Here is a 23,257-nt window from a genome sequence, read left to right as displayed (position 1 = left end):
GGCAGAGGGAAGATGACTATGTATTCTTCTTCCCGTCCCTAAACAATCACCTATCACCTAGGTTCTCTTAATTCTTCAATGAGACCACCACTCTTCTCCAGACAGACAACTCTACGTACCCCACACCTACCTCTGAACCACACTATCTAGGAGTGACAAGCGTTCAGCCACTGCTAGGCTGGGTTACTGTGCAATTTGCATTTCCCTTCATTTATGCTTTCTATAAATGATAGCTTTGTTAACTAAGCCTTCTTGTGATTATTATCAAGTTACCCATTGCTCTTTACTTCTTACTGGGACTCTGATTAATGCTGTGCTCATCAAGGAACCTATAAGGCAGTACATTCTGGAGAGAAATCTGACATGCTGAGCCTATCGTGTTCTTAAATCTTTTGGATCTCCCTATCAAATATTTTTAGCTTCTGTTATGCTAAAGAACTTTGGGAAGCAGTCTTTCAACTTTTCCCCTTGATTTTGCAGTAATCAATCTTGTCTACCCCTCACTGCCTCCAACACACATTGTCATTTTCCCTTCCTCCATTCTATCTATCCCTCCCCTTTTCTTCTCCCTCTCTCCTCCCTCCTTCCCTCTTCCACCTCCATACACTGACCCCCACAAACATACACTTAAAACTTTTCTGCATAGAGAAATGTATGGTGTAAATCACATTTTTTGTATGATTTAAATTCTTTTAATATATACAGAGGGAAAAATCTGTAAAAGAACAGACTCTAAAGAAGAGGCAAGAACAGGAAAATGTATTATTCCCTTTTTTTAATACCCAAAATCAAACCATGCAAGTCTAGTACATCATTAGCCAGGGAAGCTTCCAAGGAAATAAAATATTCCTGTTGCAGCCCAGCCGCTAAGTTGAATACAGATCTGGGAATATTTGTCTTCAGTTGCTATGCCCATGAAAGATTTGTGTGGGGAGACAGTTTGGGTGGTCAGATATGCCTGGAAGCCACTTAGCCAGGCTTGCATTGAGTGTTAGCAGGGTTTCTATTTAGATCTTGGTTCTGTCCCCTTACTTCGAAACATCACTTAGTGTGTGCATATCCTACATAAACAAATAAAACAATTTATAGACAGAGTCAACCTTGATAAAGGAAGATGCTGGGGCCAAGGCAGGTAGATTGTGACTTCAAGACCAGTCTAGGGGCACAGTCCCTGTTTAGAAAAAGAAGGTAAAATAAAAGGATAAATCAAGGCTGCTATGACACAGCAGGGTTTTTTTTTTTGTTTGTTTGTTTGTTTTTTTGTTGTTCGTTTGGTTTTTTTTTTTTTGAGAAATTGAAAACTAGATACAGGAAAGAAAAATGCTCACAGATAAATAAGCTTTTAGCTTCATGTCCCTATCAACCAGTGGTTCTCAACCTGTGGGTTGCAACCCCTTTTAGGGTCGAACAACCCTTTCATAGGGGTCACCTAAGACCATTGGAAAACAGACAAAAAATTACAGTTATGAAGTACCAATGAACTAATCTTATGGTTGGGGGTCACCACAACATGAGGAACTGTATTAAAGGGTCATAGCGTTAGGAAGGTTGAGAACTGTTTTTAGATGAAACCCTAACAGTTAATAAAAAACAACATTGAGAGGAAAACCAGTCTTCAACTAATAGGTTGTCAGTTGTCAAGCTTCCCCCCATATGGCTTGCTGCCCAATATCCCTCTGTGTGTGTGTGTGTGTGTGTGTGTGTGTGTGTGTGTGTGTGTGTGTGGTCAGTGATAAGATCCAGAAAGAGGAAATCATACATTGCCTTTTAATTTCATTTATTGTTGTCACCAACTCCCCAAAACAGTATAAACATTTTCTACATGAAGACCCCAAGTAAATGGATGCCTAAGAAAGAGTTCTTTAAAATAATTTCAAAGGAGTGAAAAGTGAAAACTTATACACAAAGTATATAGCAAGAACAAAACCATGAAGCCGTGTGGAAGTAGTATTTCTCATTGACAATCAAGTAAAGCCAAGTGCATTGCAACAGATGGTATAGAAATCAAATCCTGGTACGGCACAGTATGGGAGCCCATTTAAATTAATCAACCAGAAATTTATTGAACAGTTAGAATTGCACATGAACGAACATACTCATTAATCCAGTTCTGTATAATATCCATTTTTGTATAAGAAAGCTATTTTTCATGTTCCAGCTGACAGCCCAAACTGTCGTAGTAGTTTTTAATACTTCTTTGAAACTGTTGACATTATATCTGCCACTGAATGAGAAACACATATGACAAAATCATTCCTAATTCCTTATCTAATAGTTAAACATATTCAACAGGACCATATATTGTGTATAAAATATAGCACCAGTAGTTGGATTCCTGTGAAATGTTAACTATTTTTAACTCACGTTTGACATGTTTCAGAATGTTTGGGATACGCTCTATTGATTTTTCAAAAGATGCTGCTTCCCCGTAAGCAGCAGCTCTGAGTAGAGAGAGCACTGGACCTGGAGTCAGATGCAATGCAGGTTGTTTTCCTTAAAGATCCTTTCCAGATCAATGCTGTATACTCTTTTGCTATTGAGTCTTGAGGTTTTGATGAAGGCCATTTTTAAATGATCTCCAGCGTTCTCACTTTTATTCGTTTTCCATTCAAAGGCTAGGAAACTGAAATTTGGTGAGAAGGTAACTCCAGAGGAGTTGGGAGTTCTGTGTTGGAGTCTTATGTAGCCTTGCTGTCGGGCTCATCTTTTGCTGCTTGTTAAATGCTGTCTGCCCCTCGCTAGTCTATGGAGAGTATTTAGAAGGGCTCTATAAGGGAGATTCCCAAGAGGAACTAATAGCTGTCCATTCTGCCACAAGACCCAGAGAAGAGCACCATGTTAGGAGCTGGGTTAGTGTTTACTCAACCGGCTCAAGTTCCCAAGATTAAATATTTCCTAAATGAGCTCACTTAATCAGAAGTTGCTTTTGTCTTCTGCTTTCCTTCTCTTTTACTTTACAAGTGTTCATATCTCCATATCAGTGTCTGACCAGAGGAAACCACAAGATAAAACTACCCCAAAGTGTTCTTGACAACTCCCTTTCCAACCTTTCTCTTTTATACCTCATCTCTATGATCAATATCACTATCGCACTGATTTTAGCCCGGCTCAAAATCCTGGGGTCATTTTTCCACTCTTCCTCCTCTCCTCACATTCCTGTCTTGGTTTTGTCCTTTCTGTTTACCGATTCACTCCTGATGTTATGACTGCCCCAGTGCTCTTGATCAAATGCAAATATGCTCACAGGAATTCCCTGATTAAAACACTTTAAAGACTCCCTTCCTCTCCATGTCCCTAAATACTTGTGCAATCCACTCTCCTCATCCTTCCTCTGAGCTCTCATGTGAACTGTTCAGAATTCCCAAACCACACGATGTCTTCATGCTTATGGCTTCCAATGGGTAATTTCCTCTGCTACTTTCTCAGCTGGAGAGAGAGAGAGCCATTGTGCCTCACGTTCCCCATAGCATTTCCATGTACTATTTTTAGGTCTCTTGTCATCCTGTATTGTAGCCAAGTTTCCCCATCAGTCCTCCAGTTCCCTGTTTTGGGAGAAGCTAAACATTGTAGAGTAGATTCAGACTCTGCAGCCTGGTAAGTGGAATTTAAGCTTGCTTTGGACCCTGAGACACTATACTAGTCTGTAATGCTTGCCTCCTCTTTTTGTCCCAGCCCTCCCCCTGGTGGAGGTGTTAAGAAGCGATTGGAATGGTCACATGGCCAAAGATAAAACCAAAGCAACTTGGCTGATCCACAACCTGGATACACATCTGCCTCCTGTGGTTTTTTAAAAGTAGATGCAAAACTGGCTAATGAGCACTGGCTTTAGGGAGGCCTGACAGAAGCTTTCTGTCTTGCTATGTTTTAGCTGGAGAACCCTAATTTCAATCCCCAAGGTTGTAGCTGGGTTGGTGGGGGGGTGTTTCAAGGCACCCATCGCTGCTGATCTCAAAGAAAACCACACAACTATCAAGCACATGGGCCAAGAAAATTAGACCAAAGAAGATTTTTCATGTTTTCTCTTCTGCCCGGAGTGCAGAAAAACCTGTTTGCCTTGGATGGTAAAACTACAGAGCACTCAACAACCAAGCACACCCTATGCTAAGAGTTCTTCGCACTTGCACTAGGATCTAACTCTCCTCACAAAAGTCTCACAGAAAGTCTTCATCTCTAGCCCAGATCAGTAACCTGTCAGCACTGCTTGCTGTCCTGCTGTCCTGGTTGAAAATAATGTAGTCTTTAAATCAGTGTTGGAGATTGTCACCTATGGGAGACAGCCAAATTTTCAACCCCTACCTCAGATATAAAGTTCTGTAGAGAGAGTAGTAGTCTGGGTTGGTCTGATGTTGGTTTCTAAGGAAAGACCTTGACAGGCAGTTTTAAAGGTGGGTATAGGTCGGTTAGATTATCCGCCTGTCTGGGAATAATATCACCTCTAAAACCAACACATTTTTAGAAAGCATGATAGAACATTCTCCTGACAATGGTAAATGCTATCAAATACTGTTTTTGTAGATAGTGAGACTTCTAGCAGCAAGAATAGGTCTTAATTCGAAGTGAAGGAAAGGAAATTAATATTTGTCATCAGGAGAGAAGATGACCTTAAAAAAACCCAAGCAGGTCCCACAATATCACGTCATACACACGTCAAAGGCAAGGAAAGATGATCTGCTGTTTTAGGTGTCCATCTGGCTGTGTCATAACTGAAAAAGAAAAAAGGATTGAGGTGCTACCAGGGATAGAACAGAATCAGAATCAGAGCTGGTGGGAGTGGCCCCCTGGAGTTCCTAGGTTTCTATGTTCAGGGTAAAGATTATCCTCCCGACGAAACGATCATTGATGACGTCATTTACGATGCCTTTGCCCTTCAGCTGGCACTGTACAGGCACTTCTTGGTTCTTCACCACGTCTGTAAAATGCATTGCCACCAGCGGGGAGGTGTAGTTAACCTGTAGGTGCAAGAACAAAGAATTCTAAATGGGTCAAGCAGGCAACAAGGATGGGGCAGGGGTGGTGATCAGATGCCCAAGGCAGGTTAGGGTAGCATCGGCAAAGGTAACTATGTAGATTTCTTGATGCCAAGTCCCAAATGACCACAGCAACCAACATGCTTTTTTTTTGGAGAAATTGCATGACTTGCTTATAAGTCTGTGTCAAGATGTCTGATTATCCTCTGGGGGAAACCAATTCTGACGATTTGATTTTTATGGATAGCAGACCATAAATCAAAACCAGAACTAGTATACATCAGGATGCCATACTGGACTTGAAGCCTGTGTTGGCCCATGGTGTGCAATGGGAGAAACAGGAAAGTGTTATTACTTGGACATTAAATGCACTGTTAATAATCTGTGTCTTCCTTGCGTTGCCACTAATTCATTGTGTGACTTTAGGTAAGTTCCTTTCCTGTCCTGAGTTCCAGGTTTCTCATCTGAAGACTGAAGTGCATAGATGAGACTAGATGTGACAGTCTTTCAGATTTGCAAAGATCTGTGGCCGGGAGAAATGTGTGGAGGAGCTGCCCATGCCCCCAACCCCATTAAAGTTTACAGCTACTCATCTCTTACTACCAATGTTCTCTAATGCTCTCAAATCCCAGGAAGCTCTTTCTTTGTCTTTATGCCCTTTGTAACAAAGAAGGAAGGATACAGCTTACGTGAGTCAGTTTGCCATAGTAAGGGTAGTAGCGGAGGTCAAAAGAAGCTGACTCCGGGTAGTAATTGATGGATCGAATGTTGTTTTCATCACCTTTCTGTAAGCAAAAGCAGATGTATGTAGGATGTTGGATTACAGTCTAGCCTAAAGGAACTTGTGCTCAGGTAAAATCATGGTGTGACTCTAAACCAATTAGAGTCCCAAACCGAAAATTAGAATTGGGCAGAGTTCAAGTCTGATTTGTCCTCAGAGGAGAATTTCTAGGGTAAGACTATGCCTTTCTGAGTACTTGGCACTGTCCTGGAAAGAGCCTATGATTGTAGCCTATCTCCAGAGAATCTCAACTTAGTACCCTGTCTTGAATTTCAGAGCTGAGGCAGGTATAAATTAGAAAACATTACCTAAGTCCTCACTGGAGGTACAAGTTCTAGTGGAACTCAGATCAGGTACACAGGAACATGATGGATAGCCATACAGTCTGCAGTGAGCTTACTCAAACTCATGTTTCTGTCCACATTCTCTGTATAGCTTAATTACTGTACAAGGAATTCAGAGAGTAAGCAAGAGGAACCAAATCATGGGAACGATTAAACAGGGATACCTTTATCACATCACACCAGGTAATAGAGCGCTCATGAACTATGGCTGTTAGAAACAGGAGAGGTATGGGGGCTCAAATGGGCAAAGAATGCATCTCTACTAGCCTATTACTTATTAGGACCATGAGAGCATTTCTGTCAATGTACTATATCCAATATTGTATAATTCTTTTTGGTACAAATTGAGCATCCTATAGTTCATTCTGGTTATTAACCTATCCTGCTTGATTGCTACAAGTGGGTGTGGATTTGACCAATGTTGATTACTAAAAAAAAGCATAGAGACTGTTAATGTTTCCGTTTTTTCAAAGAATCCTTCTCAGTAAGGCTCAGTGTATACTAACTTGGAAAATGAACAGCTTTCATTAGGGAAATGCAAATAGAAGCTGGCCCAATTAATATGTTAGATTAAGAGCTAGGGATGTGGTTCAGTGGCACAGCACTTGCTGCTACTTTAAACGACATTGGTTTTTATGATTTCTTCATATATTCAAAACTGAATAAATTATCTTTAATGGCAGCCTGTGGGATCAAGTCCATTAGTTTATAGTCGTATCCCACATGTGACTTTATGCACACACACACACACACACACACACACACACACACACACACACGTACGTCTGAACAGAATGAATGCTCTTCCCACCTTGTTCAGCTGGCAAATATTGCCTGACCTTATGAAGCTCACATAACTTATTATCACTTCCCACATGGAGCTGGCCTCTCTCTCTTCTGTGTCCCCATAGTGCCTTTCATTGTGCCTGCTAATATTTCTTGGCCCTGATTGCAGTTATGTTTACCCCGCCATCTCCAGCAGCTAGTCAGATACCTAGGATACTGTAAGTGACTGATAAACACTTGCTGAGTCTGTGAGAGTGGCTGAGGGAGTACTGTTCTCCTCTTTTCTGCTCTGAAGACTAGAGCTGTCTGCTTTAGTCCTAGTCCTGACAAAAACTGTTTTTGCAATGTTTGCAAGACAGCGGTCCAAGGCGGAGGGTGGAGAGGATGTCACTGAAGAGAAGGGAGCTACTGCCCATGTAAGAAGCAATGCCACGAGCAAGGGCTTTTGCCTACAAAGGAGCTAATTGGTGCAGATGAGATAGGAGTTAATGGCCCCTTGAAGGACAGTTAATTAGCATATTAATGGACTTCTGTTTACACTTCCCTTGTAGTCATTTGTTATTGCAACACCCAGTGCCACTGGTCATTGCTGTAAAATGTGAAATTCAGTTTTAAAATCAGGGACTAATGACTCTAATGAAAGCTGCTTGTTTAGTTCAAGGAAACAAGCCATTAAAGCAAAAAGCAAAAGTGTAAACACAATCCCAATTAATGTCTTGGCACAGTGTTCTTCCTGGCTGTGGGCTGTGGCCCCTTGCTGAGGTTCAGTGTCAGGCTGTCACAGGTGTAAACCACACACACACACACACACACACACACACACACACACACACACACACACACATGCACACTCATTCAATGTTTTCTGGAAATAAGAAGTCCTTAATGCATTAAAAGGAGTTAGAATTATGAAAAACACTAAAGTTCCCCCTACTCAGACCCTTGTAGAAATTCTTGGAACAGATGAACTCTGTTTACTGGAGACAAAAGTGTTAACCATACTTATTCAAAGGGATAGTTTACCTGAACTTTGCAGGACACCTTCACAGGATCTCCAAATTCAGGACGAAAGCCTACAATCTAGTGAAAAACAAGAAAAGAAAGGAAAAGAAATCAAAGGAAAGGAAAAAACAGTGCTTTATTTATTTATTTACTTTAAGAAACAGGTTTCATAGCAAAAATGGATTATTTTCTCCCTGCTTTTGGTCAGCACTCCTCACATACAAATTTCATCTATGTTCCTTTTCAGAAATGTTACAAACAACCTCAAACTACATAGCTCAGTTTACTCACTGACAAATTCTTACCTTAGGTCCATATACAGAAAAAAAAAGCCACAAAATAACCAAATGGATGTAATGAACTTTCCATGTTCAATGAGAGTGTATCTGGAAAAGGTTTTGCCACTCCCTAAGGAAGGCATGATCAAAAATAGATGCATTAAAAATTAATTATTAATTTATGTGTATGGATGTTTGGCCTGCATGTATGTGTGCATATCATGTACATGCCTGGTGTCTGCAGAGGCCGGAAGACGGTGTTAGATCCCTTGAGACTGGAGTTACCAACATTTGTGAGCTGCCATGTGGATGCTGGGAATCAAACCCAGGTCCTCTGAAAGAGCAACCAGTGCTCTTAACCACTGAGCCATCTTTCTAGCCTAAAACATTTTAAAATAATATGAGAACATGGAATTGCTCTCCACCATGTCCCCATGTTCAAACATCTCAGGACTCCCATTTTATTTTTGAGGTAGGGTCTGGCCTGGATCTTGAGCTCCTCCTGCCTTTGCCTCCTAAATGCTGAGATTAGTGACAATACTCCATCACATTCAACTAGTGGCCATCAAGGGGCAGGTTTGGATATGGGAAAGAAGAATGACACTAGGAAATGTTCAGGAAAAATGAATAAAATGAATGGGTCAATTTCTCTGGTTGTTTGCATTTTTTGATGCTGTAGGTAAAAATGACCAAACCTACAGTGTGTGAATACCAGAGTCTAACAGAAATGTGGTTTACACATTCTCCAACCTTGGTCATCCACTATCACCAACAGATCCCAAGGGCTAAGATACCCGGTTCATCTTGAGAAGGATGCAAGGCTGTCCAGTAGAATATCCAAAAGTGGGGTCCTCCAGCCCAGAGCAATTCTTCAGGAAGGAGCGTTTAAATTGGCAGGCCTTCTTGTCCTCATCTTCATCTCCATCTTGGATGAAGTACTGACCGGGAGGACAATCTATATTCATTTCCTCTTGAAGACTGTCATTATAGCCTGCAGCATGCGTGGGTGGCAAAGGGTTTATGTTAGAGAGGAGCTAAGGGAAGCCCATGCTTTCAGTGATTTTCTATAATTTCTTTTCCTCATATATTGTACTGTTTCAAAAATAAACTTGTTCTCCCCTAATCCTTGGGGACTGACATTGGGTATACTTCTCTGGAAGTATAGTCTTGGTTCTCAACCTTCCTAATGCCATGACCCTTTGATACAGCTCCTCATGTTGTGGTGATCCTCAACCATAAATTTATTTTCATTACTGCTTCATAATTGTAATTTTGCTACTGTTATGAATTACTATGTAAATATCTGTTTTCCAGTAGTCTTATGTGGCTCATGTAAAAGAGCCCTTTGACTCCCAACAGGATCGTGACCCACGGGTTGAGACCCACTGCTCTATGAAGCTTTCTTCTTTAATCACCTCAGCCCACCTGATGAGATAATCACTTGCTGCTCATTCCCTTGGGACTTTCAAGTGTCCATCTCAGGGTCATAGGTTGATAATTTTACAACTTTTCTCTATTTCTCATTATTTTATTTTGGATCTGGCAAACAGCAAAGTTGGTGTAGCCATCCCTTCTAGTGTGAGAAAAGAACGGATGCATATCAGTAGATATTGAAAGAAGGGACTGTATTACATCAGGGCATAGTATATGTCAGGAGGCTGAATTCCTAAAATTCCATAAATTCACCTTATGAAATGTTTCCCTTTGAGGTCAAGAACAGGCAGCTGTGTTGGAGAACAGAAAGAATATGAAAGGAAGGGAGAAGAGAAGGGGAAAAGGAGGAGGAAATACCCCAACGACTCACAAACTCTAATATAAAACAACATAAACCCAAAATATCTCAGATAAAGAGAAGTTTGCGTTGAAGACAGAAACTTATGACAACTATAGAGAGGATGAGGTCTTCTCTAAGTCTGAGATATTTTGGGTTCATGTCCTTTTATATTAGACAGAGTTTAATTTGTCCCAGTACACATCTCAGACAAAGAACTGGGACTATTTTCGTGTTCACTCTTTAAGCCATTGGATTCCATAAAATTGTGCTTTGGAAATTTGTGGCATCAGTCTAAATGGTGGAGCTCTTGAACCCAGACATGCAGTCATGTCCAAAGTCACTCACTTTTTCAGAAAAGAGTGTACGCCTATGATCCACAGGAGGTAAAACTCAAAGAGGACCGTGAGATCCACATCTAGACAGGTTGTGACCTGGATATAATGTTATTGGTATATAATTGATAGTTTTCTGTCTTAAAATATCTTGACTTTTGAATATTGAATTGCATTTAAGTTAGTATGCAAAAAACAAGTTTCATTGTAGTATTTTTATACATAGATACCATTTTGTCTTTATCCCCTTCCTCCCATGGGAATTTTGCTTGCAGTGCTGGGGATGAAACTACATAATAGGAAAATGCTGTACCACTATGCTACTCCCAGCCCAGAAAATTTTAGATGTACGACAAGCATGACAACGTTTTAATTTTTATGTTGACAAAACTACATTTAATTCAAGGATTTCTTTTAATCGTTTTTAAGGACCAAGAAGTATGCTCAAGTAATAACTTTTAAAATAAAAACTGCACTTACTCAACATTTTTCTTGAGGTAGTTTCATTAAGAATGTGACACGGGCATGGCATTTACTTTAACATCCCCATCCTCATGGGGGTGAAGCAGATGCTCTGGGATATCTATTTTCGATACTGTTACATAGTATCTGCCATTCTTTCTTCTTTCATATGCATGCATTAAGTATATGACATCTGTGCCTGCATGCTTGTGGACATGCCCATGTGCATAAGTATGTGCATGTGCATGTGCCTTTGCCTGTGATGTGGAGGCCCAGGATTGATGCTGGGAATCTTCCTTGGATCACTCTTCCACCTTATCTACTGAGGCAAGGCCATCTCAATCTAGCACAGAGTTCAGCGATATAGCTAGTCTCACTAGTCAGTCTTCCAAGTCTGTCTTCTGAGGCTGGGGTTATGGGTTGTCTACCATATCCATACAGCATTTATGTGGATTCTGGAGATCCTAATTCTGGTCTTGTTTGCTTGGCCAGTGGCAAGTACTTTAACTGCTGAGCCACCTCCCAGTCACATATTACCTACTCTTTAGAAGTAACCCAATGCCTTCCTGCTGTTCCCCGCCTTTATCATCAGGTCAAAACTGGTATTTCCCCGTCTACTCGCTATCAGGGATTTCCTCAGCACAGAGGCTGACAATATGCATACTTGAAATAGCTCACAAGCATTTTTTACAGAAAGACACTATGCTGACTAAGATGCCCAAAATACTTTTGCAGCCCAAAATAGAACTAGATGGATCAGAAAGAACTCGGCTCTGTCATTCTACAGGTGCAGACTCTGAAGCTCAGTTTCACCCCAAATAGCAGTGAGCCTTACTAGCACAAAGCTGAATTTCTAACATCGGCTCAAATGGCACTAGCACAGTTAGGAAACATGACATTTCTCAAGCTTAAAAGTTCATACAAACCATCTGAAAAATTTTAAATGGACACTGATTCCATAGCTATGGGGTATGGTCTGAGGCTCTACCAACACCTGTGTGATGCCCATGCTACCAGCCCCTGGGCTAACACTTTTGAGTAACAAACAGCACTAAAACATGTGAGCTCCCAAACTCACTCTACTGTCAGATTGGGATCAAGCTGCTCTCTCTTTCTGAGCCCCAATTCTCTCATTTCAAAACTGAGGACAAGTGATTCTATTATGCCTGGTGAAAGTTGAATAACGAAATGTATGTGTTATTTTTAATAATACTTCCTGGCTCCTGCTAAGAGACTGTTCCCCCAAGTCAGTATATATTCTACTAGCTATCTTCACCCCACCATCCAACCCCCATTTCAGCCAAGCCAGGCCATCTAAAGCATTCTAGCTAAGTTTCCCTATTCATAAAATTTAGCTCCAGCAATACAAACTTCAACAGGGTATTTATTTAAATATCTGTCTATCTTTCTGTCTATTCTGTCCTCTTCTCTCCTGTCTTCTCCTCTCCTCTCCTCTCCTCTCCTCTCCTCTCCTCCTCTCTTCTCTTCTCTTCTCTCCTCTCCTCTCCTCTCCTCTCCTCTCCTCTCCTCTCCTCTCCTCTCCTCTCCTCTCCTCTCCTCTCCTCTTCTCTCCTCTCCTCTCCTATTATCTATCTATCTATCTATCTATCTATCTATCTATCTATCTATCTATCTATCTATCTATCTTGAGGTGACTATTTCCCTACATAGCTTGTGCTGGTCTTGAACCCCCGAGTCCAAGTTATCCTCCTACTTCAAATTCATAAATGTTGGTTTTACAGGCATGTGCTATCATTTCCAAGTTGGGGTTCTTAGCTACTTTTATGTAACTGTGATAAAATACCCCGTGAGAAGCAAATTAAGAAGAAAAGGATTTATTCTGGCTTACAGTTCTGGAGAGAGACAGTCCATAATGCTCAAGAATACCTGGCAATAGGAAAAGCACAGTGGGAGGAGCAGAAATTTGTAGCCACACTGTATCCATACTCCAGAAGCAGAGAGTGAACGGGAGTGAGGTCTGTCTATAACACCACAAGGATTACTCCCAGCAACTCACTTTCTTATATATTTGGTTGTGAGCCTAGCCTTTAACGGCTGAGCCATCTCTCCAGCCCGCAACTCACTTTCTTAGAGCTGCTCTCTCTCCTAAAGGTTCCACAGCTTTCTCAAACTACTATTGTCTTAGCTCTCACAGGGTGAAGTGTAAGCTGTTCATTTGTCCCTGAAAGTGTACCTGATAACACTACAGGTAACCAAATTCTTGAAATATCTGAGATCAACATGCTAGTCAGAGATCTAGTCTTCTGACTCTTTTCTAAGTTGCTGTTACTAAAGGACATTTTTCTCTCAAGATAGCTAATATTCAGGATTCTCTTTTGAGGAAAAGTATGGGAGGCAGGAATCCTGCTGCTCTTGGAGAACATCCTCCCTTCTTTACTATTATCTCCCTCCAGAGTGATCTTTTATGAGATCACTTATAAAGAAGATCACTTGGATGGTAACTAGGTGCTGTAGTGTGTTCATGAAGAGAAAACAAGTTTTGTGCCTTAAAGAGCTCACAGTGGGCAACACACAATCAGAGCATTTTTAAATCTAATTTTATAAAGGGTGCTGGCAGGTAAGCAAAACAACACAGATAGGGGTGACTTAATCAGATTTCCAGGCTGCATGGAGTTTGAATTTTGGATTCCCACCCACTACTTTTCTAAAGAGCTTTCCACTCCTCAGGAGAACTTACCCTGGAGAAAGCCATTTAGGCTAATGACATAACGCTGCCAAGTTTCAGGTTCAGAAACGTTGAAGTTGAAGTTAAGGCTATGAGCGAAGGGTCTGATCATAACTCCTGGCAATGAAAACAGGTCTTGAATATATTAACCCATTCTTGGATTTTTTTTATACAGATTCCCAGGACACCATTCCCTCCCAGGCAATCAAAATGAAAAGGACCATAATTTTCCGAGTACCATTTCACTTTTCCTCTTAATAATTGAATCTCTAAGTCATTACTGGGAAGAACCAAAGTTAATTGAGGCTGAACATGTTGTGCAAACGGATTTCTGCCCAGAGTTCTGACAATGCAGGGCATTTGGGCACACTTACCAGGAGGTTTCACCTGCTCCGTGAAGGTCGGCATGTAAGGACTGATGGCTAGGAACAGCATATATATGAATAGGGTGATCACGGCAGCCAGGGAGGCATAGAAGAAGAAGTAAATGACTAAAATAAGACCTGTAGAGCAATTGAAGATGACAACGGTCAGTGTTCTCCAAGAAGCTCCACCTCCCCACCGAATTCATGAAAACAGAATCAACTCAGGCAGACTCAGAACCTCCTTGCTTATGCAGACTTTGTTAATCTGGAATTGGTGAAGATTGACTATGTCAGGGGGGTCCGAGTGCAGTTTTCCTTTCCAGTATCTCCAATGGAAAGTCTCGCTGAATACATGATGACTATGAACAGGATTATAGGGCTTCAACTCAGAGCAGAGGAAATTGCTTGGGAGTCTTCTGGGCGGGCCATGGCTGATGTCCTGAATGCAGATCACTATTGGTGATGGCGGATGTCCTGAAGAGACCTACCCACTTGGTTTCAGTGATTAGAGCTATTTGCAAGAGGTGAAAGCAGCATTTTTCTTCACATGGTCTAGAATTCAAACCTTTGGCTCATTTCCACTGGACTTCGTTCTAATCAAGGCTTATCCTTGCCTACACATTTCAAATCGTATTCATCCTTAGCAAAGTTTAAGTGGCTCTTTCCAAAAGGAGCACTAATGAAGGATGGGAGAGACAGAAAGGGGAAATGACAATCACTGACACTTGCTGTGCGTGCACTTGGGAAAGCTGTAGAATCTATAGCTTATGTTTATCTGTATCCCTGACAATATATGAAATTCACTCTTTTTATATTCTTCGTCTGATTCTACCACTTCTAGCTATTTAACCTTGGACAGGATGTTTTGCCACTCTAGGCCTTGGTGTCCTCATCTGGTAAACAAGGACAGTAGCATAGTACTTGCTATATTAAATAAGCATTAAATAATGCATATCAACACCATGGCACAGAGCCTGGCAGATCCTAAGTGCTCTATAAATGGCATCCGTCATTATTGCTATTATTAATATTGTTATTATTGCTATAGGCTCAGATGCACAGTTGTATGAATTGCCCTTCTGTGGGCTGTATTGAAATTATGTTTGTCCCAGGACTACAGAGCACAGGATGAGGCAAGTGAGCATGAGACAGCTGCCCAGAACCTCTCTTCCAGTCCTCCGTGGAGACCTCTCAGGCAAACATATTTGGCTTCACTCACAGGGTTGACATAATGTTGGAACTTCAGATTTGAACTGAGTCATGAACCAGAAGCTAGGGTAAACCACACAACTTTGCTGTACCCCCCAAATGAGTTCAAATGTTAATTTTAAAGTGAACCATGAACCAAATAAAGTTGGTGGGGGCAGGGAGAGAGACTGACTGTAGTAATGTAGGTGGAAATGGAACTGATCCTTTATGTTTGTATAAGATGAACTCCAGTAGAACTGGAGCATGGACGCAGTGATTTACTTAGAGTCCCTGGAGAAGAAACAACCATGTCTGTGGCCTGTTGTTCTTGCCTGTTGCTCACTAGCTATCCTAAAGGGATATGTCCTGTGTTTATGCTTCCTTTTCTCCACTCCCATTCTCATCCTGGGACAGCCTAGAGCCATCCAAGGGGGCAAAGAGATCCAGTTTCATGCATGAAGGGGAATCAGTAGAACGCAGGTTAATTTTCTTGGCAATATCTTCTTTCCTTCTTCCTTAAGATATGTGGACCATAAAGCTGTAGATAAGATAAGGTGGCCTTGAGACTGTGATAGCCTAGTCTTTCAGTTCTACTCAGGCACCAGCCCATTTAAACTCAGTCCTTTCTGCCCCAAATAGAAAGTTTTACCTTGGGCCCTTTTCTAGGCTTCTGTCCTGAATAACCCCCACTCAGGTTCATGCTCCCAACTCTTCATCCAACAAAGCAGCCAATCTTTACAAGTCAGGGAAGGCCTTGTTCACTGTTCAAATTCATGAAAGGAGTGAGACATCCTGACAAGAAAATGAACTCGGGTATTTGAATGCCAGGACTGCCGCTTAGATACTCTGTGACTTGAGGCAAGTCACTCACCCATTCTCAGCCTGTTTCTGCATTTGAAAAATGGGATAATCATATCATGAACTTATGATTCTTTTTGGTTGAACAAAATAACATACATTTCCTAAAAAATTGGTATTTCCCAGTTACCAAGGGAAAAGAGCAGACTATATTAACAGGCTGGGTGAATAGATTGGACATGCTGCTGTCCAGATTGGAGCAGGGTTAGTAAACGCTCAAGTGGTCACCTAGATGTCAGAAAAGAGGGCAGCAATTCTTGCACCTCACAAAGTAGGCATCACATGAATATTTGCCCTTTACCTTGGGACAATCTAACAGGTGTGTGAACTGCTGGGCTAGCGTAGGTCTGGTTGCAGCCTACAATGAAGCACCCCCATGGCTGTGTCTTTTCCCAAGTACTTGTGCCTTCCCACCTCACCCCTTTGCTGCCCTATGGCTTGTCATTCACCAGAGCAATTTAGATGGATGATATGTGGTGAAGTTCCAATGATGTTTACGGGTTAAAGTATGGCTCCCCCCCTCCCAGAATTGTACTTGCATTTCACAAGGCCTGCTTTTCCAGCCCTCTTTAGGCAAGGAAGAAACAGCTGTGGCCCCTCTGGAGCTCCAGTGAGTGTCTAGCATTTGTCTGCAGCTTCCAGAACATTGGAATGTCCCTTAAATGGTATATTAGTTCCAGTTCCAGGGATGGGCATGGGTGGGGCTGGGAACTGAGGAGGAGCTTTTGTTTAGATCCTCACACCTGCTATTCCTAATTCCAGGAAATAGAGCTGACTACTTCATGCAAACTGAGCTGAACTAGCAGCACTGACTACAAAACCTGACAATTCTTAGTTAGCCAAAAGGGCCTTTGGAAGGAATGACCATCAACTTCAACAACCTAGATCCTTGGCAGCAGGGGACTAGTACTTCATCCATGGTATCCACTGTTTTTTGTTTGTTTGTTTGTTTGGTTTGGTTTTGATTTTTACATTGCCTCCTGTGGATTAACCACGTTAGGAATCAGGGCTTCTTTCCTTCTTTCCTTCCTTCCTTCTTTCTTTCTTTCTTTCTTTCTTTCTGTCTGTCTGTCTGTCTGTCTGTCTTTCTTTCTTTCTTTCTTTCTTTCTTTCTTTTTCTGGGCTGTGTAGGATGTGGCAAGTACGGATTTTACTACCCACAAAAATCTTCTGAGGAGAAGGCTCAGCAGTAATAGTCTAAGCGAGTAGAACCCTGGGAAGGGAGATCTGGACAATTGTTAAAGTAGAAATGGGGGCAACATGTGATAAAAAGAAAAGGGCTAAGCGACATCATTCTATCATTGATCAAATAACAAGGAAACTCAACCTTTGTCCCTAGCAGTGATCTCTTTAAAAGCAATTCTTCTGTGTCTACCATGGAGGTAGAAAGCTTGGGAGCTGGGGTCAGGATAGGCTTCTGGGCTCTCCCTCTCTAAAACAGGTAAGTGCTTTATAACCCTTGAAATTATAAACCCTTGGTCATGTTAGCAGGGCTTTGGTGTTGTATCCTAAAAGTAATCTTCTATGAATTCCTTTCAACCTTATGGTTTTCAGCCTGTTTTATAGTCTTATGCTGATTCTGTTAGAAAGTTAGAGCAGAGTGCCCCCAACCCCCATCATCCCATTTGGCATGTGGGGAGACTGAGGCTATGAGAGGGTAAATGTTGAGCCCATAGTGACATGCATAGAAAGTGACAGGACTTGGGCATGAAAAACAAACCCTGTGCTCTTTCAACTCATTCTCAGTGTTATTTTACACCGCACATGGAGACTAGTAGATTGCAGTCACACATTCACTCTTGTTCATCTATTTAGTGGGTTTTCTGATGAATCAGATCTGTCCACGGTCCAAGGACGGCACCAGCCATTGGTGTCTTTCTGGGAAATGTTAAGAGGAGTCTATAACAAACCCATCCAGTGGTCAAGGAGAGCTGGATACCACATCAAAAAGCCAAGGACACCAGACTGGGGCATTGGGATGAATGGGACTTACTCCGACTCTGACCTGTTCGGGCCAGAGACATCCTTTTCTCCGGGTCCCACAGGTATTCATTCACGATCTGCAATTTCCGCCACCAGGCATTGCCTGTTGACTGACCCTGACCTTCTTCTTCCTCCCTTTCTTCCTCCTCCTCTTTTCCTTCCTCCTCTTCTTCCTCTTCCTCCAGACCAGGCACCATCATCACCTGAGCCTCTTCTTCTGCTTCCTCCTCTTCGTCCGCTAAGTAGTTGTGATTCACTTCATCCTGATCATCCTAGAGCAGTGACAAAACACAGACCTCTCTGTGAAAAAAAAATAACCCAAATAAAAGGCAACAACTCAGTATTTGGAGGTGTTTCAAATTTTCACATCCCCAGGAAAATACCCATTGTTGCAAGAGGCAGATTTTCTTTCTCTGTTCCCTCTGTTGTAGGGAGTGAGCATCCTTTCTATGGTTCATATCGAATCACGATTATTTCCACAGTGGTGCTAAAGCTTAGTTTTAACATCAGGAATTTAGGTTCTTCCTCTAGGGCGTCTCATGTCACTGCTCTGTCCAGGGCCTTGGCTTTTGACCTATTGAGAGTGAGCTGAGCTCACCCTGAAGGACTGAGTAGTCTTCGGCATTTATGTCTATGATGGTAACTTCCCGGGGAGAGCCAGCTTTGTCCTAATGCTCTGTGCACTTTCAGCTGCTTGACCTCACCATCCTAAGTTGTGCCTAAAAATAGGCTCAGGCAGATAATCAGGAGGAAAGGCCAACTGCTGTACCCCTCCTCAAAACTTCCACTGCCTTCCCAACACAAACAAGGACTCATTTCCTGCTTCCTGCCTTAGACTAGATGGACACCCCCACCACCACCGCCCAGAGATGAGATCCCAGCAGATATTTCCTTTGTTTCCCTCTCTAGCTTAGTTTAAAAAGTTGGCCACATTGGTTATCAAAGCCAAGTGGTCAGCCCTGAAATCATACACATCTAAGTAACACTAAACAGACTGAACAGGCTGCTGCATTTACATATATTCAATTAAAAGCAGAGAGGCCAGGAATTTGACAGGGAGTAAAAAGGGGGTAAATAGGAGGGTTCAAGAGAGGAAAGGGAAGCAGAGAAAAGATGTAGTTACATTTCAATTTTAAAAATTAACTAAAAATATAAAACCAAAAGTTGGGCACAAAGAAAGTACTCAGCAGAAATTTGTTGATTTATTACAACTAGCACTTGATATTTGAGACAGTTATCTTTGAGTTGTTTTAAGAAAGTTAAACAAAGCAGAAAGGGAGAAAGAGAGAAAGAAAGAGAAAAAGAAAGAAAGAAAGAAAGAAAGGAAGGAAGAAAGAAAGATGAAAAAAGAAAAAAAAACTCAGACGCCGCCAGTGGTATTTCAACCGCCTCAGAGGTAAGGCTGCAGGGCTGCAACATCGCTCTTTGAGAGTTTGCCAAGGCTCTCTGCAAGAGCAGAAAATCAGGCCACCCTCCCTTCTCTGTGCTGTCCAAGTCTGAAGAGTGTCAAGGCTGGTGCACCTGTTGGGGTTGGATGTGTCAAATGCTAGAGGCCATGGACTCTGTGCTGCCCCCTTCCTGCCCGATTCCTCAAAGGCCACTTAGAGGGCACTCAGCTACCCATGCTCCTCTAGGAGAGAGTTACGGAAATTGGCTTGTTTAGGGTCAGCAAAAATGATACAGAAGGACAAATCTCTGCTCGCTGCCATTAATCTCCCCCAGAACCCCCAGTTCTTCATAATGAGCTCCCTTGAATTGTTCTCTCATTGGTTCAAACGTACAGCTCCATATCACATACCATATCAAAACTTACGGGGGCTTCCAAAATATGATTGTCCAACTGAGCTCCAGAGAGGGGAGAGGATCTGGCCAAAGCCACACAGCAAATCCATGACAGAGTTGACAGTCTCGGAACTTGTGTCTCTTGATACTCTGCACAGTTTCTCCTCCATCACACTGAACACAAGTGGCTAGAAGTGGCTTAGCAGATTTGTGAACATGATGATGTCTTAGAGTCTGTGTTCCCAAATGGTAGGTGCTTATAATCAAGGATTTCTGACTTTGGTTATGGATTCACGGTATAAGACTTAGGAAAACCAACCTTGCCTATCATTCAATGCTAAATGAATTAACACACATTCTTAAATCTTTTCTCATGTGTGAACTTATGTATACATTTTCTCCCAAACCAGGTTTTGAACATAGAGGTAGAAGGTCCATAGTTCCTAATGTTTTGTGGTCTATCCATAGTGGGAAGCCCATGGCAAGGTATTCAGTGGGTACTATCAGTGCTACTGCCTGGACTCTGGAGGGTATTCCCAAAGCTTTTGCCACCTTAACCTTGTCACGTATACTAGATTGGCTAGTCAACATGAAAACCCATGCACCACATTCTCACCGACTATGAAATGTGACATTTCATCAGGAAGGGTTTCAAATCCCTTTAGATTTCTGGAATGACTTTCTTTTGCTGCCCCTGCCTGCCTTCCACACCTGCTCTACAGAGGAAGCAGCTGGACACGGCTTCAGCCTTATCTTATTTGTAGATATGTGCTCTCAAAATAATCTTATTAAAATGGCTGCCATTAAAGTCTTATCCTCCCAGGAAGAATTAATCTTCTTGGAGCTTATTTTCCCATCACAGATTCCTACCACCTGAGCCTTATTTCAGAAACCTCAAATAGCTGCTTTCCTCTTCCCTGCATCCAGGGACAGGGAAATGTCACACTGTGCAACACAGGCTTTTCTCAAAGGTTCCTTGTTAATGAAATCCTGTGTAAAATGCACCTCCATGCAATTATTTAACACGCTCCAGTAGGAAACGCTTTGGCAATGAGGGCGCTCATCTCCAAGGTTCTGTTTCTGTCAGTTTCCTAAAGTGGCACCACCCTCATGTGATAGTGTGTGTGAGCATGCTCAGATATGGTAGTGGGTGTGTGCTGGGGCCCTCATGTTTCCCTAAAAGGGAAGCCTGAAGGACAGAAGGTAGCTCCATTTTGAGCAATCTAAATATATAAACATATAAACAAATATGCAAACAAACAGTCTGACCCAAAGGATAAATTTGTATCATTCACTGAGTGACATAGTGCAAACATCTGAATGACACGTTCATTTCAAACGAAAAACATTACACATGCAATTGCATCGAATGATTTATTTACAACTTGATCAGATATTATAAAGAGCAAGATCCCCTGTGGCACTTAAAATCCAAACTTCTGGACAAATTGCTGAAATTATACACAACGATTTTAGCAATTCAACATAGAAAAGAAGCCAAATAGGGTACGGCTATGTATACTCCATAAACGGTGACTTGGTCTTAAGAGAGGGAAGAACCTGCAGGTGTCAATGGAAAGATTCTACATCAGAGCGCTAAGAAACTCTTAGTGGTTGACATGCGGATAGAAGAACCATGGGTTTTTTTTTTTTTCTTTTCCAGCTTACCCTTGACAGTTTGCATTAATTCCCCAGGCACATAAGTAGTCATATGCAAAGAAAACTGGTTTATGCTTTGCTTCCTTTGAGAGTCATATTCTAACCATTCTGAGAGTGTTGTAGATGCCCACATTTATTATGGCTTAGAGTAAATGTGAAGACACATTTGAAATAAGTGTTTGTGAAGGCACCTGGAATTGAACAGTGATATGGAAGGTGTGTTTGGTGTATATGCATGTGTGTGTGTGTGTGTGCACAAGGGTGCATGTGTGCATGTGTGTGTGTTTGTGTGTGTGTGCACAAGGGTGTGTGTGTGTGTGTGTGTGTGTGTGTGTGTGTGGTGAGGTGTCAGACAAAGTGGTGAAAGGTAGGACCGTAGATCGGAGCTTCGAGAAGTTTCATACCACAAACACAGTGGAAAGAGCACAAGTTAGAACCAAGATGCACATCCTCATGTTGGGGTCCCCACTAACTTGCAAGTAAGTCTGGCACCCTGCTACCTAGCAACCTCCTCCAATATGATGAGGGCTTCTGGAGAGGTGATGTCTAGGCTTCCTTCTAGTTGCTATCAAGGACTCTGTGATTTTAGCTATAGTTTGAAATTTATGCCTTAGAAAAAGAGCAGCTGGTTTCTAAAAGCCACCACCCATAGGGACTGAGACAGCTGGGCAGCAGTGCCTTTCATTTCCTCTTCTCTTTCCCTTTTCTTCTGGCCAGATTTCTTGCAGTGAAACTTCTACTCCCATACTCCAAAGGTCTGCTCATATTTTAGACTCCTACGATAAAGTCTCAAAGGGGTCCTAATTCCATGGTATCTTCCCACTCCTTTCTCTCTGTTTCCCTGCAAAGAAAGGAGTCCTCCTTCCATTCAGTAATTTAGGGTGCCCTGGGTTGCTGGAAGTCACTGTTCTTCTTCTGAAGTCTGGAATTTCCTAAACTTCGTTTATTCCTGTTTATCCCAAGGGAAGGCAGTCATAATTCAAGGTCTACACGGCACCCAACCCAACCAATTAAAAAGGGCAGCAAAACATTCTGCTCCCTGAGACTCACAAGTCTGTAGCGGTAACCATAAGGAAAGGCCGGCGCCCTTCTGGAGCGGAGTTGCCGTCTCATGGCTGTTCAGTGGGCCAAGATGCCGCAGAGGCAGGCGTGTAGGACAGGGTCCTGGAGCTTCTGCTGGTACAGGAGACACTGGTTGCTGGGGACACTTGGCGCCTACTAAAAGTGAACCTTGCTGGCACGAGCCCTTCCCCAAAATAATCTAGCATGCTCCTCTCTCATTGGTTGGCTCCTTCCTGGAATCAAAGGAAAGCCCTTTTGGAAAAGCAAGCTCATCATTACAGGGAGGGGGAGATATTCTGGGTCACGAGGATGAGCAATTCATTGCCCCCTTCATGTGCCTTTCCAAACCCCTTGCCCTTCTCCAGCACCCGAGAGATGATGGGCTCAATGGAAATCTTAAGTCATATTCTTCTCAATCAAGAGTTGGATGTGTGTGTGTGTGTGTGTGTGTGTGTGTGTGTGTGTGTGTGTTCGCGCGTGCGCTCAAGGGTGTGGGGTGTGGGTGGGAGTTAGGGTGAGGGGAGATAGCCAAGAATAACTTGCTTTTTTCGTAAGGCTGATCTCATGCAAAAGGATCTAGGGTGTCAGGGAAGATTCCCTTTGCTCTCCCTACCCTCTTCTCCCTACACTCTCTAAGCCACCTATAAAATATTTCTTAGTAGATCAGTCCATGAACTCCTGAAAATGTGTATTGTACTTTTAATTTTAGATGCAAAGCTTCTGCTTTACCCCTCCTTATTCCAAAGAGGGTCTTGGATATAAAAAAGCCTTTTCTTGGCCACATGTCACAGTGGCCCCATCCGTCACTGCCCCTCATACACACACCCTTGGAATCCTGGCCAAATTTCTGTAGTGGTTGAGATCTATATTTATCCCTTAGCATCAGGGCAGGGAACAAGCCAGAACTTTGCAGTGTCAGTTTCGCAGACATATATAACTCCTGAAGCC

At 42.3% G+C, this 23,257-nt stretch overlaps 1 protein-coding gene across 3 annotated transcripts; it reads right to left on the bottom strand.

Moving 5' to 3' along the window:
- Window positions 1–1,270: 1,270 nt before the first annotated feature.
- Atp1b4 (ATPase Na+/K+ transporting family member beta 4) lies at window positions 1,271–22,494 on the bottom strand. 3 transcript variants are annotated; one of them, XM_006257493.5, is made up of 8 exons: window positions 22,298–22,494; window positions 17,829–18,078; window positions 13,787–13,915; window positions 13,425–13,529; window positions 8,953–9,149; window positions 7,902–7,958; window positions 5,657–5,752; window positions 1,271–4,949 (listed from the first exon to the last, which is right to left on the bottom strand). In XM_006257493.5, exons 1-8 carry the CDS (start codon window positions 22,358–22,360, stop codon window positions 4,788–4,790), a joined length of 1,059 nt encoding a protein of 352 aa, XP_006257555.1. In that variant the 5' UTR covers window positions 22,361–22,494; the 3' UTR covers window positions 1,271–4,787. The 3 variants fall into 3 exon arrangements, with proteins under 3 accessions (XP_006257555.1, XP_006257557.1, NP_445833.2); XM_006257495.4 differs by having other exon boundaries at window positions 17,817–18,078; window positions 19,620–22,440; NM_053381.2 differs by having other exon boundaries at window positions 1,764–4,949; window positions 17,817–18,078; window positions 22,298–22,440.
- Between the last annotated feature and the right edge of the window lie 763 nt (window positions 22,495–23,257).

This window comes from Rattus norvegicus, chromosome X (assembly GCF_036323735.1).
Source record: "Rattus norvegicus strain BN/NHsdMcwi chromosome X, GRCr8, whole genome shotgun sequence".
In the NCBI taxonomy this organism is placed as follows: Eukaryota; Metazoa; Chordata; class Mammalia; order Rodentia; family Muridae; genus Rattus; species Rattus norvegicus.
Note: the sequence above shows the minus strand (reverse complement) of the source record. Positions and strands in the feature narration are given on the sequence as shown.